We start from the raw sequence: 15,434 nt of genomic DNA on the forward strand, positions 1-15,434 counted from the left end.
AGTCGCAGAGAGAGAGAGAGAACGTCGCCCTGTAACCATGGCAACCGTAACGCTGCCGCCTGGAACAACAGCACGTAGCTGTCAAACAAAACCAAACAGTCCTGACCCGCGACAAAATGAAACAGGAAAGTACCGCAGTGTAATCCATTTATTTCAACAAAGTAACTGTATTCTGAATACCACCTTTTTAAACGGTAACTGTAACGGAATACAGTTACTCATATTTTGTATTTTAAATACGTAACGGCGGCACATGTATTCCGTTACTCCCCAACACTGATAGTTAGGGTTGGACCAGGTGACCCTGAATCCTCCCTTAGTTATGCTGCAATAGGTGTAGGCTGCTGCATTGAATCATATCTGTTATTAACCTCTGTCTCTCTTCCACAGCATGTCTTTATCCTGTCTTCCTTCTCTCACCCCAACCAATCACAGCAGATGGCCCCGCCCCTCCCTGAGCCTGGTTCTGCTGGAGGTTTCTTCCTGTTAAAAGGGAGTTTTTCCTTCCCACTGTCGCCAAAGTGCTGCTCATAGGGGGTCATATGATTGTTGGGTTTTCTCTGTATCTATGAAGCGCGTTGAGGCGAATTTTGTTGTGATTTGGTGCTATATAAATAAAATTGAATTGAACAGGTGTCATGTACGAACAGCAATTTTCCATATTAGATCTAAAATAAAATAAAATGAAACTGTTGCTACATGCCTGCCACAGTTTCTGTCTTGGTTGATTACATCTTGCCCATGTGCAGTTCCTGCACTGATGAGAGTGTGTGAAAGTAATATTTCTGATCTACCCTTCCTTCCCTTTTAGTGTTCCATACCATTGATCGGTGGCCTTTTGACCTGGAATACACCCAGCAGCCATGACAACATCTGGTCCCAGGGCCTGCTTTATTCTCACCTTGCATGTCGTCATTTTTCTCTCACTGCTGTTCTACAACAGCTTCTTGACCCACCGCGAGCTGCAGAGTTACCCCAACGGTGCTCATGGAGACATCAGGATTCTGGTGTGGCACTGGCCGTTTGGCCGCTCCTACAGTCTGGACGGGAACAAATGCCTCAAGATGTATAACATCAGCCGTTGTTTACTCACTGATGACAGAGCTGACTTCTCTGCTGCCGATGTGGTTGTGTTCCACCACTATGAGCTGAGCAGAGGTCTTTCATCTGTGCCCCTACACCTGGATCGACCTACGTCTCAGCACTGGGTGTGGATGTCCTTGGAACCTCCTGTCAATAATGTGAACCTCACACATTTCAACGGCCTCTTTAACTGGACGATGAGCTACAGGCGTGATGCAGACATATCCATTCCTTATGGGCAAACAATGCTGGGAGGTGATAATCTAAGTTTTCCAGCTGCTCCAAATCGCTCCTGCTTTGCCAGCTGGGTGGTCAGCAAATACAAGCCTCAACAGACTCGGGCTGCTTTTTATCAAAGACTAAAGAAGCATATCCCCATAGAGGTGTATGGCAGGTGGAACAAGAAACCCTTGCCAGACAAGAAGCTTTTGCCCACCATTTCAAACTGTCTGTTCTACCTTTCTTTTGAGAACTCTGAGAAAAAAGACTACATCAGTGAGAAACTCTGGAGGAACGCTTTTCAAGCAGGGGCTGTACCAGTGGTTCTCGGCCCCAACAAGGCCACCTACGAAGCCATGACCCCCCCACATTCCTTTATCCATGTAGCTGATTTCAATAGCCCAGCTGATCTGGCAACATATCTGAAGGTTTTGTCTGCAGACAGGCAGGCCTATGAGAAATACTTGGAGTGGCACAACACCTACCGAATTAAAACCTACAGTGACTGGAGAGAAAGGCTGTGTCAGATCTGTGTCAGGTATCCCAGTTTACCAGCCAGGAAAGTCTACCACGACCTGGACAGCTGGGTGAACGGCTAGTGTCTGATTTCTTCACCAAAGGTTTCAGACTGCGGATTCTGCTGAGTTTCCACATGCAAATGTAAAATGCAGAACACTTGAAGTACAGTGGAAGAGAATTTGTTGCACAGTCAGTTAATTTTGGTAAACGGTGAGAAACTGCAAGTTGAAGCAGGTGGGTAGGTTGCTAATAATCACGTTACACATGTTCGAACTACAGGTAAACGTGCCACTGAACAAGAAGCACGGTTTTTGTTAGTACTGACTGCTGGTGTGCAGTATCGTCTCAAAGGACATGAGCGATGGCAGATACACACTACAGATACATTTCATTACATGGTACCAGACTGAAATAATAATTCAGGGCTCCATGCTGGGCCACTGTGTTTTATTTAGGGCTATTCTTTGTGAGCAGTAGCAGATATTCTCCTGCCACTGCTGGACATTTCTCTGCTGTTTATCAGAATATTGGTGCCCCTTCCTTGGAAGGCGCATTAACATTTGCTTACTTTGTTCAATGCCACTTGTTCAAATGTTCTTGATGTTCCTTAGTGCACTAGACCTAAAACTGATCGCTGGTTACACGATGTCACTCGGGCCTCAGAAGGACGTGCAGGAAAGCGGAAAGAAAATGGAAAAAAGATCAACTCCAGATCTCCTTTCATATGTTAGGAGGAGCCCTGTTTCTTTATCAGGATGCTGTTCGAAAAGCAAAACTAAGTATTTATCAGATATCATCTCTAACTACAGCTACACGCCCTGTGTCTTATTCAACATCATTAATTCTGTTGTCAACCCTCCACTCACCACACATTCACCCATTTCCCCAAAAACAATCAGTTCTGTCTCTAAACTCCCCTTCCTGTCCAAAATCCTGGAAAAAGCTCCAGATTAATGACATCTCAGAAACATTCAGCCTGGTTTTAAAGCGCTACATAGCACCGAGCTTGTGCTTTTAAACGTTTTTAATGATCTTTTATTAATTGCTGACTCTGGTAACTCTGCTATTTTAGTGCTTTTAGATCTAAGTGCGGCATTTGATACAGTGGATCATGGGATTCTCTTATCATGACTGGAGAGCTGTGTGGGTATTAAAGGAACTGCATGGTTCAGATCTTATTTAACTGATAGAAGTTTTTCTGTCAGGTTTGGTGGCTCTTCATCCTCATGATGAAGGCTCTAAAAGTTTTGCTAGACGGCCTTGCCCATATGGAAAAGAAATAGTAAAAACTTACATGATTTACTCATGAAAGTGGCCACTTTCTCATTACTTTCATATATTGTTCCAGGAAGTATCCAAAACATACAAGTTTCATTATATAATTTTTCAAGGGATCTTACATCTGTTTTCACTCTTGTATGCTTTTCATACAAGTTTCACACAAGACGGAACAAACTTTATAAGGTTTATAAATATCTTTTCCATATGGGTGATGACATTAAATCATGGTTTGCATTAAATCTTTTGAATGTAAATGATCAAAAAACTGAGATTGAACTATTTGGACCTTCTGAGCCTCACTCTTCTCTTAAGGTTGACCTTGGTGCTCTGGAAAGTCCAGAGGTCCCTTTGCAAAGAATCTTCGAGTGTTCTTTGATGACAGTTTTTCATTTGAGAAAAAATAAATTCTGAACATTTTGTCATTTGCTGACTTTGAGAAAGTGATCCATGCATTTACTTCATCCAGGCTTGATGCCTGTAATATTTTGGTATCAGCCAGGCTCTGCTCTCGTCTTCAGCTGGTTCAGAACGCTGCAGCCCGACTCTTGACAGGCTCTCGTAAACACAACCACATTTCCCCGGTCTTGCTTCGTTGACACTGGCTTCCAGTACGTTGTAGAATTGATTTTAACATTTTATTGCTTGTTTTTAAATCTCTAAATGGATTAGCTCCATCATACCTCTCTGATCTGGTAACTAAAAATACTCCAAACAGAACTCTCAGGCAGCTGATAAGTTGCTTCTAGCTGTCCCTGGCAGCAGGCTAAAACACAGAGGAGATCGGGGCGATCGCTGCGCCCAAACTTTGGATCATCTTCATATTAGGATCTCTCCCACACTCGACATTTTTAAAACCTTTCTGAAAACACATTTTTACTGAGTGTTGTTTTGTTCTTTGTGTGTTTGATCTACTTTTCACTTTTTTACTATGTACGGCACGCTGGCCAACCTGTGTTGTTTTCAAATGTGCTTATAAATAAATTGATTGATTGATTGTGTGGTTTAAAAGAATTCACCTTAATGGTATTATTGGATGTCTGCTATGTAATAATAAAATGAGAGTGCCATCAGTTAAATATGCATTTTTCGTCTTTTTGGCATTTGATGACAATTTTAATGGCAAATGGAGCTGGAGAGTGTCGCTGTTTGTACAAAAGATGCACGGGCAGAACAACCGGACATTTTTAACATATGTTGTTATTAACGTGATAATTTCCAGTTTGAAATACTGAAAATGATGTGTGTGTCTGATAGACGAGTCTGTCTTAACACAGAGTTTTCAAGGTGTGTGAAGGCCACCATCCAATCAGCCAGAGTATATGTGTACATATGTGGAAATATCAGAATGAAACAGAACATAGACACAAATAGGCTGTGTCTATTTTTTGTGTTTTTAGCTGACTTGCTCTCTGTACTTCAACATTTAGCTGCATCTGTTTTTTAAACTCTCATTTTCACCACCGTTCCACTGACACAGACACGATTTGCTGAGAGACGAAGGATGACACGGACTAATTTGGTGCTGGTTGGAGCTTCCGTTTAAAGTTGTATTGAATGTTTCTAAAGCATGCTATGATATGCAGGGTTTTCACACGGTTTGGTGCATTTTCTCTGTGAACGAGGTCCATTGTCTCGCTGCAGTGTGAACCGTTTTTCACAAGATGCAAAGCAGAATGTGAAGCATTTCTCTGAAGCATAAAGTGCCACTTCCTCCTGATGAGGGTGGAGTTGATTCAGTGTCCAAATCTCTACATCATCAAAAACTTGGTGCTCGGCTCTTTCTTTGTGAAATGCCGGTTTGTCACAAGTCAAGTCAGCCAGTGATTGTTAGTTATTGGATGAATAAAGAGAATAACAAACAATGAAAATGTGGTGTGTGTTATTTCAGCGATAGATGTGATGGGTGCGTCGATGACTGAGATAAAAGCATGTGGTTTCACACTCAGATCCACCCCTCACTAATTCAAACTCTCTGTGTGGAGGTTGGGACAAAAACCTCAGAGTCGAGACTTCATTATACCACAACATCACTGCGGGCATGTTTCACCCCCTGTGGTTTCATCTTCTATGAGTGTCTGAGTTTCTGTTTTTAATGTGATGATCTTTTAAAATGACTACAATTAATACAAATGGCCCATCAACATCATGGGTGAGGTCTATACAAATAAACAATACACTTCAAATAAAATTGCCAAGAGCAGCTGGTAAGAGTCTTATAGTATAATATATATGTCCCAGTGTTTTGAGTTTTACATTATTATTGGACTTTGATTTTGTCATCATTTATCATTTCTAGTCTTTTGTTACAATGTTACAGTTCTTAGTCTTCTGGTTCTGTCTCTGTGGGCCATGGTTGTGGTCGATCCTGTCAGCTGTATCCCCTTGTGAAGTCAGCGCCTCTGTGTTATGTTTCCTGTTTTACTTTGAAAGTCTATGTCTTATGTCAGTGCTTCTGGTTTTGCTTCCCTTGTTCTGTTCAGTTTGTTTCTATTTGGTTTGAATGCTTGTATTTATAAATTGGTTTATCTTCACATAAAACCACCCTCTACAATGGATATACTTATGAATTGGAGTGTTATATGGAATTCCACATTGTAACATTTTTTTTTCATACTTTAATTAAATTTATGCACATATTACAATCTCTCGTTGGGAGACAACATTAGTGCAACAACATCTTGAAAAGGTTGAATAAGAAACCAAACGAAAAAAAAAACAAAAAAAAAAACCAAAAACAAAAACACATATATACATATACATAAATATATGAAGGCCATTTTTATGACATATAACAGTTTCCTTTCTGCGAACACTTTAACATACATGTGGCTTACTTAGTACACCAAAAACACAATCATTAAAAGGATAGAGGTTCAGTCCCATTGTCGCATATCAAAGCAGCCTCTTTACATGAATCCCTCAGTAATTCTAAAGATGACAAAAAAGATTTTAATTCAATTTTCAATACAGTTAGGGAAGGTCTTTTACTTTGCCATTTGCATTTGTGTATGTGGTATTTGCCCATAATTATCACCACCTTGTGTAGCATGGACAGTTCCTTAGATGGATCACCATTATTATATAAAACTTGTGTTAGAGTCAGTGGGGTCATCCCATCTATTCTTATACTCAACCAGTCTACTAGATCTTGCCAAAAGTCAGTTGTTACTGAGCAGGAAAAAAACAAATGATCAATACTTTCCGCATTTTGTGAACAAAATCCACATGGCTCTACCTCAAACCCAAACCTTTTTTTAAGCATTTCAGCTGCTGGGTAATATCCATTAATTATTTTAAATTGCATTTCTTTGACTTTGGGGGGGATAGGCCATTTTAAAAAGTGCGTATATTTGTTCGTTAATTCCACATTGTAACATGGATAGACAGACAGATTTCAAAACAGCCAGCTGGAATGTTAAAGGGTTGAATAACGGGATTAAGAGGAAGAAAATATTAACATATCTAAAGTTACCAAGAGTTGATATAGCCTTTATTTAAGAAATGCACATGTGTAAGTCAGAAGCCTTAAAACTTAAATGTTCCTGGGCAGGTAAAGTCTTTTCCAGTCCTGGAGCTGGTAAAAGTAGGGCAGTGTCGGTTCTGATTCATAAAGCAGTTAGCTTTACTGAAACAAAAGTAATAACAGATAAGGAAGGTAGATTTATATTGGCCCTAACTACTGGACACACCAATAATTTTATGTAATATCTATGCACCTAATGCGGACATACCCGCCTTTTTTCATAACCTGTCACAGTATCTTTTGGAATTAGAAGTGCACAAATAGTGGTAGGAGGAGATTTTAATCAAATACTGGATCAAGACCTAGATAGATCACTTAGGAGAGGCACAGAGAGTAAATCTGTAGTTGCCACAAGGCAGATGACCTCAGATTTAGGTCTGAATGATATTTGGCAGACAATGCATCCAGAAGGCAGGGAATACTCCTTTTACTCTCCGCCTCATAATGTTTATACTAGAATCGACTACTTTCTTATTTCTGAAGCCTTAGTGAATAACTCTATAGATTCACGTGTTGGTAATATAGTAATTTCGGACCATGCGCCAAGTTTTCTATGTCTTGGAAATATTTTACAGATCCCCCAAAGCCGCAGATGGCATTTAAATGTGTCCTTAATTAAAGACTCTGGGTTTATTAAATTGATAAGAGATGAAATACAATTCTACAAACAGACAAATAATCGAGAGGACACTACATTGGCTACTTGGTGGGATGCTATGAAGGCATACTTAAGGGGGAGGATAATTTCTTACGCTCCCTTTAAAAAGAAGGCAGCTAACAAGAATATTATTAAGTTAGAAGCCAAATTAAAGACACTTGAGGCAGTACATTCCCACACAAAAGACAGAGTTACGTTGAATAAAATTGTTAAAGTTAAATATAAGTTGAATGTACTGTACAACAGAAAGGCAGAATACGCTTTATTTCGCATTAATCAAGCATATTGGGAAATGGGAGAAAAGCCGAGTCGCTTATTAGCATACCGTCTTAAACAGAAAGACAGTATGAACCATATCCCAGGCATACGGCAATCACATGGGGTTATTTCAGCTTCTATTAGACATATAAATGATGGATTCAGGGCCTTTTACAATAATCTTTATTCTACACAAGGTAGTTTAGATGAACAGAAATTCGAAGCATTCTTTACTGATTTAAACCTGCCACAGCTTTCCACTACTGACCAGCAGATTATAGATGCTCCAATTACAGTGGAGGAGATTACCCGTGCAATTAACAGTATGCCACTTAATACAGCTCCAGGATTAGACGGGTTACCATTGGATTTCTATAGAGCATTTGAAGATATGTTAAGTCCCCTTTTGCTCGATGTTTATAATGAGGCATTCAAAGTAGACTCATTACCTCAGTCAATGCATTCTGGACTTATAACATTTATTCTTAAAACTGGGAAAGACCCTTTAGACCCAGGTGGTTACCGCCCCATATCTTTGCTGAATTCTGACCAAAAAATCTTGGCAAAGGTCTTAGCGGGCCGATTAAAAGCAGTAATGGCGAAAACAATTCATGCAGACCAATCTGGTTTTGTTCTAAACCGCTATGGTTCAGATAATATTAGGCGGTTGGTTAATTTGCAAAATGATGTATATGATTCAGTATATCCAACAGTGGCCCTATCGCTGGATGCTGCAAAAGCTTTTGATTGTGTTGAGAAGGATTATCTGTTTAAGACATTAGAAAACTTTGGTTTTGGTGACAATTTTATCAGGTAGATAAAGATATTATATGATTCGCCTTCAGTGCGAGTATTGACGAATGGGCTCATATCAGACCTATTCCTTTTACAGAGATCCACAAGACGGGGTTGTCCCCTTAGCCCCGGGCTTTTTCTAATTGCTATAGAGCCTCTGGCACAAAAACTGAGAAATAATGTAAATATATTTGGAATTTCGATGGGTAATAATCAACATAAGCTTCTATTATATGCAGATGATATGTTGTTACTTATGACCCAGCCTGGGAAGTCAGTTCCAGCCCTATTAGAATGTATAGAAAGCTTTACGCTGCTTTCAGGGTATCGCGTCAACTGGGATAAATCAGAGGCAATGCCTATGTCAGGACACTGCCCCCATACTTTATTTAAACAGTGGGAGTTTCGGTGGTCCGTGAATGGTTTGAGGTATTTGGGGATACAAATTCCCTCGGATTACACTAAGATGGTTCGAGCAAATATGGAGCCAATGATTGAAAGAATAAAAATGGAATTTGGTAGATGGTCCAGAGTGCGTCTCACAATATGGGGTAAAATTAGTTGTATTAAGATGATGACTGCACCCATGATCTTTTATATTTTATCTAATATTCCATTACACATTCCAGATAAGTATTTCAAAGATCTAGACTTTTTGATCCGGCAGTAGCTCCCCGCATCGTTTAAGTATTAAGAAACTTCAAGCGAGTGCAAAACAAGGAGGTTTTTCATTGCCTAATTTCCAATGGTATTATTGGGTGATGAACGTGAAACAACTTAGAGCTTGGTTACCTACTGCGCCAGTTAAACCCATCTGGTCCCATATAGAGACGGAAGTTAATGGCGGTATTTCTCCTTGGAGGGAGCTGTTTGATACCAGTCATAAAACTAACCATCCTATAATTGCAAATGTGAAGACATTGTGGTGTAAATTACATAGGGCAGGTCGCTGGGACATTATTAAATCACCTTCGGCAACCTTATGGGAGAATAAAAGAATTTTAATTGGAGGGACATCGGTTGACTGGCTACAGTGGCGTAAAGCAGGCATCCTTAATGCATCAGATTTATTTGACTGTGGGACCAAATGTTTTTTAAGCTTTGATAAAATTGTGGAGTTATATAAGTTGAAGCGTAATCAATTCTGGAGATATGTCCAAATACATAGTTCATTATCGAAGTGGCTGGGAACCCCCTTGAGTTGTCCTGTGGGCGGCCCTGTGGAAGTCCTGCTCTCAAGATCCCCCTTGGGTAAAGGCATCACCACTAAGATTTATCACTTATTGCAAGAACGGTCAGCTCACCCTCTCCTGAAAGTTAAGGGCTACTGGGCCCAGGACGTGGCATTGGACATATCTTCAGTTGAACGGGATTCATGTTTTCAAAATTTTAATACTACGTATAAAGAAACAGGCAGTAGATTTATTCAACTTAAGATAATCCATAGGTGGCATCGAACACCGCAACAATTGTATAAATGGAACCTGGGGCCCGTTCTTCGTACGTCGCTTACTACATCCAAGATCAAATGACACATCCAAGATCAAATCATCGCGCTAACCGTGAGCTCGCTAATCCGGTTCCCCGAACACACCTGCTGTTGACGATTAGTACAGCTGGACGCAGTAATGTGACATCACTGGGTGTCGTAAAAGGGGCTACGCATCGATAGTAGAAACATTGATCGGCAACCCGCTGATTGGTCGGCGAAAATGTCCAAGGGGCGTGCTCGGTATTTTCCGGCAGCAGAGCAAGAACTCATGAGTGAGGGATTTCAGGAGTTTCAGAGTTTAATTAAAACGCAAGAGAACACTGCAAAGGCTGCAAAAGCAAGGAGAGAGGGCTGGCAGAAAGTTGCTGACAAATCAAACTCGTAGGTAATTTAATAATAATAATAATAATGGATTGGGTTTATATAGCGCTTTCCAAGGCACCCAAAGCGCTTTACGATACCACTATTCATTCACTCCCACATTCACACACTGGTGGAGGCAGCTACGGTTGTAGCCAGGCTGCCATATCGCGCCATCGGCCCCTCTGGCCAACACCAGTAGGCGGTAGGGTAGATCTATCATATGACACTATATTGTCCAATATCATATGGCATTATATTATATTATAATATGTTATATTATATCCCCTTTCACATTAGAGCCACAACAGGACCCACAAGAACATGGGAACAAGTAAAAGTGGAATACAGGAGTATTCTACAGAATGGTAATATTTATCTCTTAGATTGCTTTGCGTCTCTTGGCAAGGTAATACTGGCCTGTAATACTCTGTTAGTTTGTTCATAACAGCAACCAAGAAAAGGGCAGAGGAAAAAAAGACAGGTGGTGGTCCTGCACCCCCTCGTCAACAAGTTGGTTAAGTAAATAATACCCTCACGGGAATATCGATATCTCTCTATGAGCACACTGTCGCGCTGAGCTAAAGGATCCTGTCTGTCCCGCAATATACGCTGAATTCTGAGGACTCTCCTTATCAATCTTGCACCTTCCGCAATGGGTTGGTCGCGTATACGGACAGGATATGACTGCGACAAACTTCCCAAATCCACCTTCGCTTTTATAGCCGTGGTCTCTCATCTTGATTACACGAAGTAATTTACAATTACTACTCTGAAATATGAATTACATCTGTAATAATCACATACATGTAATAGAATGTTAATAGTACATTTCCCTTTTTTAGGAAATGACCTGTATGTATCTGTGTGACATCAATAAAAGGATCAAGTGCTGCATTATCTTTAGTTACATTGATGTTATTTATTTATGGTGAAACAGTGGAAAAATATCGCTGTTGCTTTCGTATAAATGAAGCGGACATACCTGCGTGGCCGCGATCTAATCCTGTTTACATAAAGCAAACCTGCTCCCGAGCAGGTTTACGCTTACGGCTCTGTTGCTATGACAGCAAGTCCCGGATGAGCTTCGGGGAACCGACTGATCCAGGATCACGCAAAATCGTCAACAATCTAATCCGGCTAACCTACTTAGCGAGGTACGAAGAACGGGCCCCTGGCCTCTACGGACGAATGTTGGAGATGTAATGGTCAAAATGCCTCGATTTTACATATCTTATGGAGCTGTTCGGCACTTCGGGATTGGTGGGAAAACATAATGGAGGTAATTTTCAGTGTTTTAAAAAGGAGATTTGGTATCTCACCAAAACTGTCCATACTTGGTATAACCACAGAACTTTCTGATGGAGATTTTTCCATTTATACGAAAAGATGGATTATTCTGGCTCTCACTACGGCCAAACGGGTGCTGCTAAGACATTGGCGGAAAAAGAGCCCCCCTCCTTATGAAGAGTGGCTAAAGACAATGGCTAAGTTGGCGTCTTACGAAAAAGTGGCTTATGGTTTATTAGATAAATTGCATCAATATGATTGTATTTGGCCCTTTACATGCTGGCTTTCTGTAACTTGAAGAACAGGAGTAATGACAGAGTGGTGGTGTGGGGATTGGTGCGCGAAGAAAGAATAGGATAACTTTGTTTTTGTTGTTGTTGTTTGTTTGTTTTTTAAAATTATTTATTTATGTATTTATTTTTAAGTTCTGTTATTAAGGTTTAAAATGAAATAAATAAAAATTGTTGATGATGAAAAAAAAAGTTTCTTTTGTGACCCAGAAAGAGTAATATTAAAACTAAGTAGCTGCCGCCACTGTTGGAAACGAATTGGCTGGGCAGCGCTATGAATTCTGGGATAGGTTGGGTTATGAAGGATGCACTGACTCGGCTTTCAAATGCGACCTGCGAAGTAAGGCAAGTTTATTTATATAGCACAATTCAACAGCAAGGTGATTCAAAGTGCTTTACAGAGACATTAAAAAACAAAAACAATAAAAAGCATGATTTAAAATTGATTAAAAAACAGTAGATAAAATCAAAAATCAAAACAGATAAAATCAGAACAGTAGATAAAATCAGTAGTTAAATGTAAGTTTTGAAATTTAAGCTTAAAGTGTGGATTTGGTGCTTTATTCAAATGCAGCTGAGAACAGGTGAGTCTTCAACCTGGATTTAAATAAACTGAGTGTTTCAGCTGATCTGAGGTTTTCTGGGAGTTTGTTCCAGATATAAGGAGCATAAAAGCTGAATGCATCTTCTCCGTGTCTGGTTCTGACTCTGGGAACTGATAAAAGACCGGATCCAGATGACCTGAGGGATCTGGAAGGTTCATACTGGGTCAGGAGGTCACTGATGTATTTTGGTCCTAAACCATTCAGAGCTTTATAGGCCAGCATCAGAACTTTAAAGTCTATCCTCTGACGGACAGGCAGCCAGTGTAAAGACCTCAGAGCTGGACTGATGTGGTCCACTTTTTTGGTCTTAGTGAGGACTCGAGCAGCAGAGTTCTGAATGAGCTGTAGTTGTCTGACTGATTTTTTAGGTAGACCTGTAAAGATGCTGTTACAGTAGTCAAGCCTAGAGATGTCACGATACCTCTTTTTTATGTTCGATACCGATATCATAAATTTGGATATCTGCCGATATGAATCCGATATAGTGTTTTTTTTTTAATCAATAAAACTTTTTTTTAAATATCTTGCTGCATTTTGTATAAGTTCATACTCAAGTTTTTTTTTTGTTTGTTTTTTTAAAAACCCACTAAAGCTATTCTGTTATACCTGTATGCAAAAAATACACTGCACCCCAAATATTTCATAGTTCAGCAACACTGATCAATCTAATAAATTTAAACCTGCACCATCCTCCCTATTCTGGTATTTTAAAGAGTACTTAGTGGAAATATTAAACAACCTAACTAATAGGGTTGTCAACCACCAGCAGAGGGAACCACCCCCCACCCCCCACCTCGTGATGCTTAATCGACGTAATCAACTTAAATTTAATGCACGTGTAAAAAAAAAAAAATTATTTATTTTTCCACAATAATTAAATAGATTCAACATCTTTCTTCAACAGAATTGCAGATTGCACAGATGGTTCCCAAAGGAAAAAGTACTATAGCTTACTAGGGTATATATATTAGACTTAATAGTTCCTATACAATAATAATATTATAATGGACTTCTATACATTTTACATCAGGTAAAACCTTTAGTTGTAAGATTCAGATATTTATTAATTAAAATTAAACATGAAAATAAGAAAGAAAAGTATGTCTTTGTGCCCCCTTTTCCCTGTTCATGTCCTATCGGCCCCCCTGGCTAAACTTTGCTAGATCCGCCCCTGCACAGTTACATCAGCTGTAGAAAAAGATCCTGGTGTAGAAAGTAATATTAAATAAATCCTAACAACAGCTGATCAAGCTTAAAAGTGCTGCTGTTGTTCAGCCGCTGGTTTCCTCTTTCTGGCGCAAAGTGGGCAAAAACAAACAAGAGAGAAAAGCCGATCAGCTGATCACTGATCAGTTTCATGATTGAAGTAGCAGCAGGAGAGAGAGAGAGAGGCAGTCGCTCCATATATCGGTTGTTAAGCTTAACGCTGGAACGCTTTACAAACATTCAGAGATGAACTTACACACTTGCTTTACTTCTCTGGGGTAACGTTCTGGGAAGCTCCAGGACAGGTCTTGCACGCCACAGCCGCTCTATCACGTGACCACACTGCTCCGAGGTTATGAGCCGAGTTACGCCATGCCGCAAGTTTTGTGAGGTGCTTTCGTGATATTTAATGGATCGGATTACATTTTTTATTTCTCTCTGATATCCGATCCAGTAATTTAGGTCAGTATCAGACCGACAACGATATTCGGATCGGTCCATCTCTAGTAACAATTAAGTTTAACATCCAGGCATCCACAAAAACCGAATTTAATAAATTTAACAGAGTTAGAAGTTAGCAGAGGTGAGGTGACCGTGAGGGTATAAAGCCACCTATAAATAAAATGTTGTTATTACTATTATTATTATTGTTATTTTTACTATTATTGTTATTATTATTATTATTATCATTGGGCAGCATGGTGGTTAGCACTGTTGCCGCACAGCAAGAAGGTCCTGAGTTTGATTCCACCATCAGGCCGGGGTCTTTCTTTTGGAGTTTGCATGTTCTCCCCGCGTACTCCGGCTTCCTCCCACAGTCCAAAGACATGCAGTTTGTGGGGATATGTTAACTGATTAATCTAAATTGCCCATAGGTGTGCATCTGTGAGTGAATGTGAGTGTGAATGGTTGTCTGTGTCTCTAAGACCACACATCACGTAATAGCAATAGATAAATCTTTGAAAAGATAAAGTCTGACCTGAGTCCTGGAGAAAACTCCGACCCAGATGAAGGCCGCAGCAGGAGTAGTGGACAGAAGAAAGCAAAAAAAGGAAAAAGGTATACAGAGGACAAACTGAGCCACAAACAAGCTAAACGTGGTGCTCGGGGCAAATTATCAATATGGCTTTTGTGACAATAAATCACTGAAATCTTCGTGCCTTGTCCTTTATAGTTAATGCATTTCTGTATCATAGGGCCAGTGTAAAGAAACAGACATAACTGCAGAAATCGTCACATTTGAATTTTATTTATAAAGATTAAAAATTAATGATTTACAAGATTGTTGTTTTTCTTCTGGTCGCTTCAGGTTTAGTTTAAAAGGCATCAAATACGACATCAGGTGTATTGAACTGTGCTGTATGACTTAAAACATCTGATGATACGGATTTATTTTACAAAACAGGAGCTACATGCAGTAAACTGTATGCATGAAGGATACTTCATTCTTCTCTGTTCAACTCATGATCTCGTCTATCCAGTAAATGGCATCGAATTTGTTTTACTTGACAGACCTTCTCAGAATAGAAACTATATATTCATTTTTAGTGTAACTCATTTTTTCTTTGGTGTATTATAATCAAATGTTTCATGAAATGTAAATACAAGCTAAGTAAATGTAAAATTAATTTTATGATCCTTTTACATCCATTTTATAATTTAACTGATTAAAATAAGAAACATGTGAGAAAAAGTGCCACGTGTTAGTGTTGTTAAAGTGTGACCTTTATTATTTATTACTGCATGTCAGTCAAATGTGCTGAAAGGAAACACCATACAGTATAGTTGTACTTAGTTAATATATGTGGTGCATATTTATATAGCGCACATATGTGAAAGCTGGAACGATGTGGAA

At 39.6% G+C, this 15,434-nt stretch overlaps 1 protein-coding gene across 1 annotated transcript; it reads left to right on the forward strand.

The window, feature by feature from the left end:
- The first annotated feature begins 863 nt into the window (after positions 1–863).
- Positions 864–2,181, forward strand: LOC146561853 (alpha-(1,3)-fucosyltransferase 7). Its single transcript, XM_085293060.1, has one exon. The coding sequence runs from the start codon at positions 864–866 to the stop codon at positions 1,899–1,901; it is 1,038 nt and encodes a 345-aa protein (XP_085149186.1). The 3' UTR covers positions 1,902–2,181.
- The last annotated feature ends 13,253 nt before the right edge of the window (positions 2,182–15,434 follow it).

This window comes from Mchenga conophoros, linkage group LG12, assembly GCF_057382185.1.
Source record: "Mchenga conophoros isolate Kocher_MC1m ecotype Shallow Benthic linkage group LG12, M_conophoros_male_GT1.1, whole genome shotgun sequence".
NCBI lineage: Eukaryota > Metazoa > Chordata > Actinopteri > Cichliformes > Cichlidae > Mchenga > Mchenga conophoros.

Bases quoted from the DNA above. Each gene is read 5' to 3' on its own strand.
- LOC146561853 (XM_085293060.1), top strand. From the start codon at position 864: ATGACAACATCTGGTCCCAGGGCCTGCTTTATTCTCACCTTGCATGTC.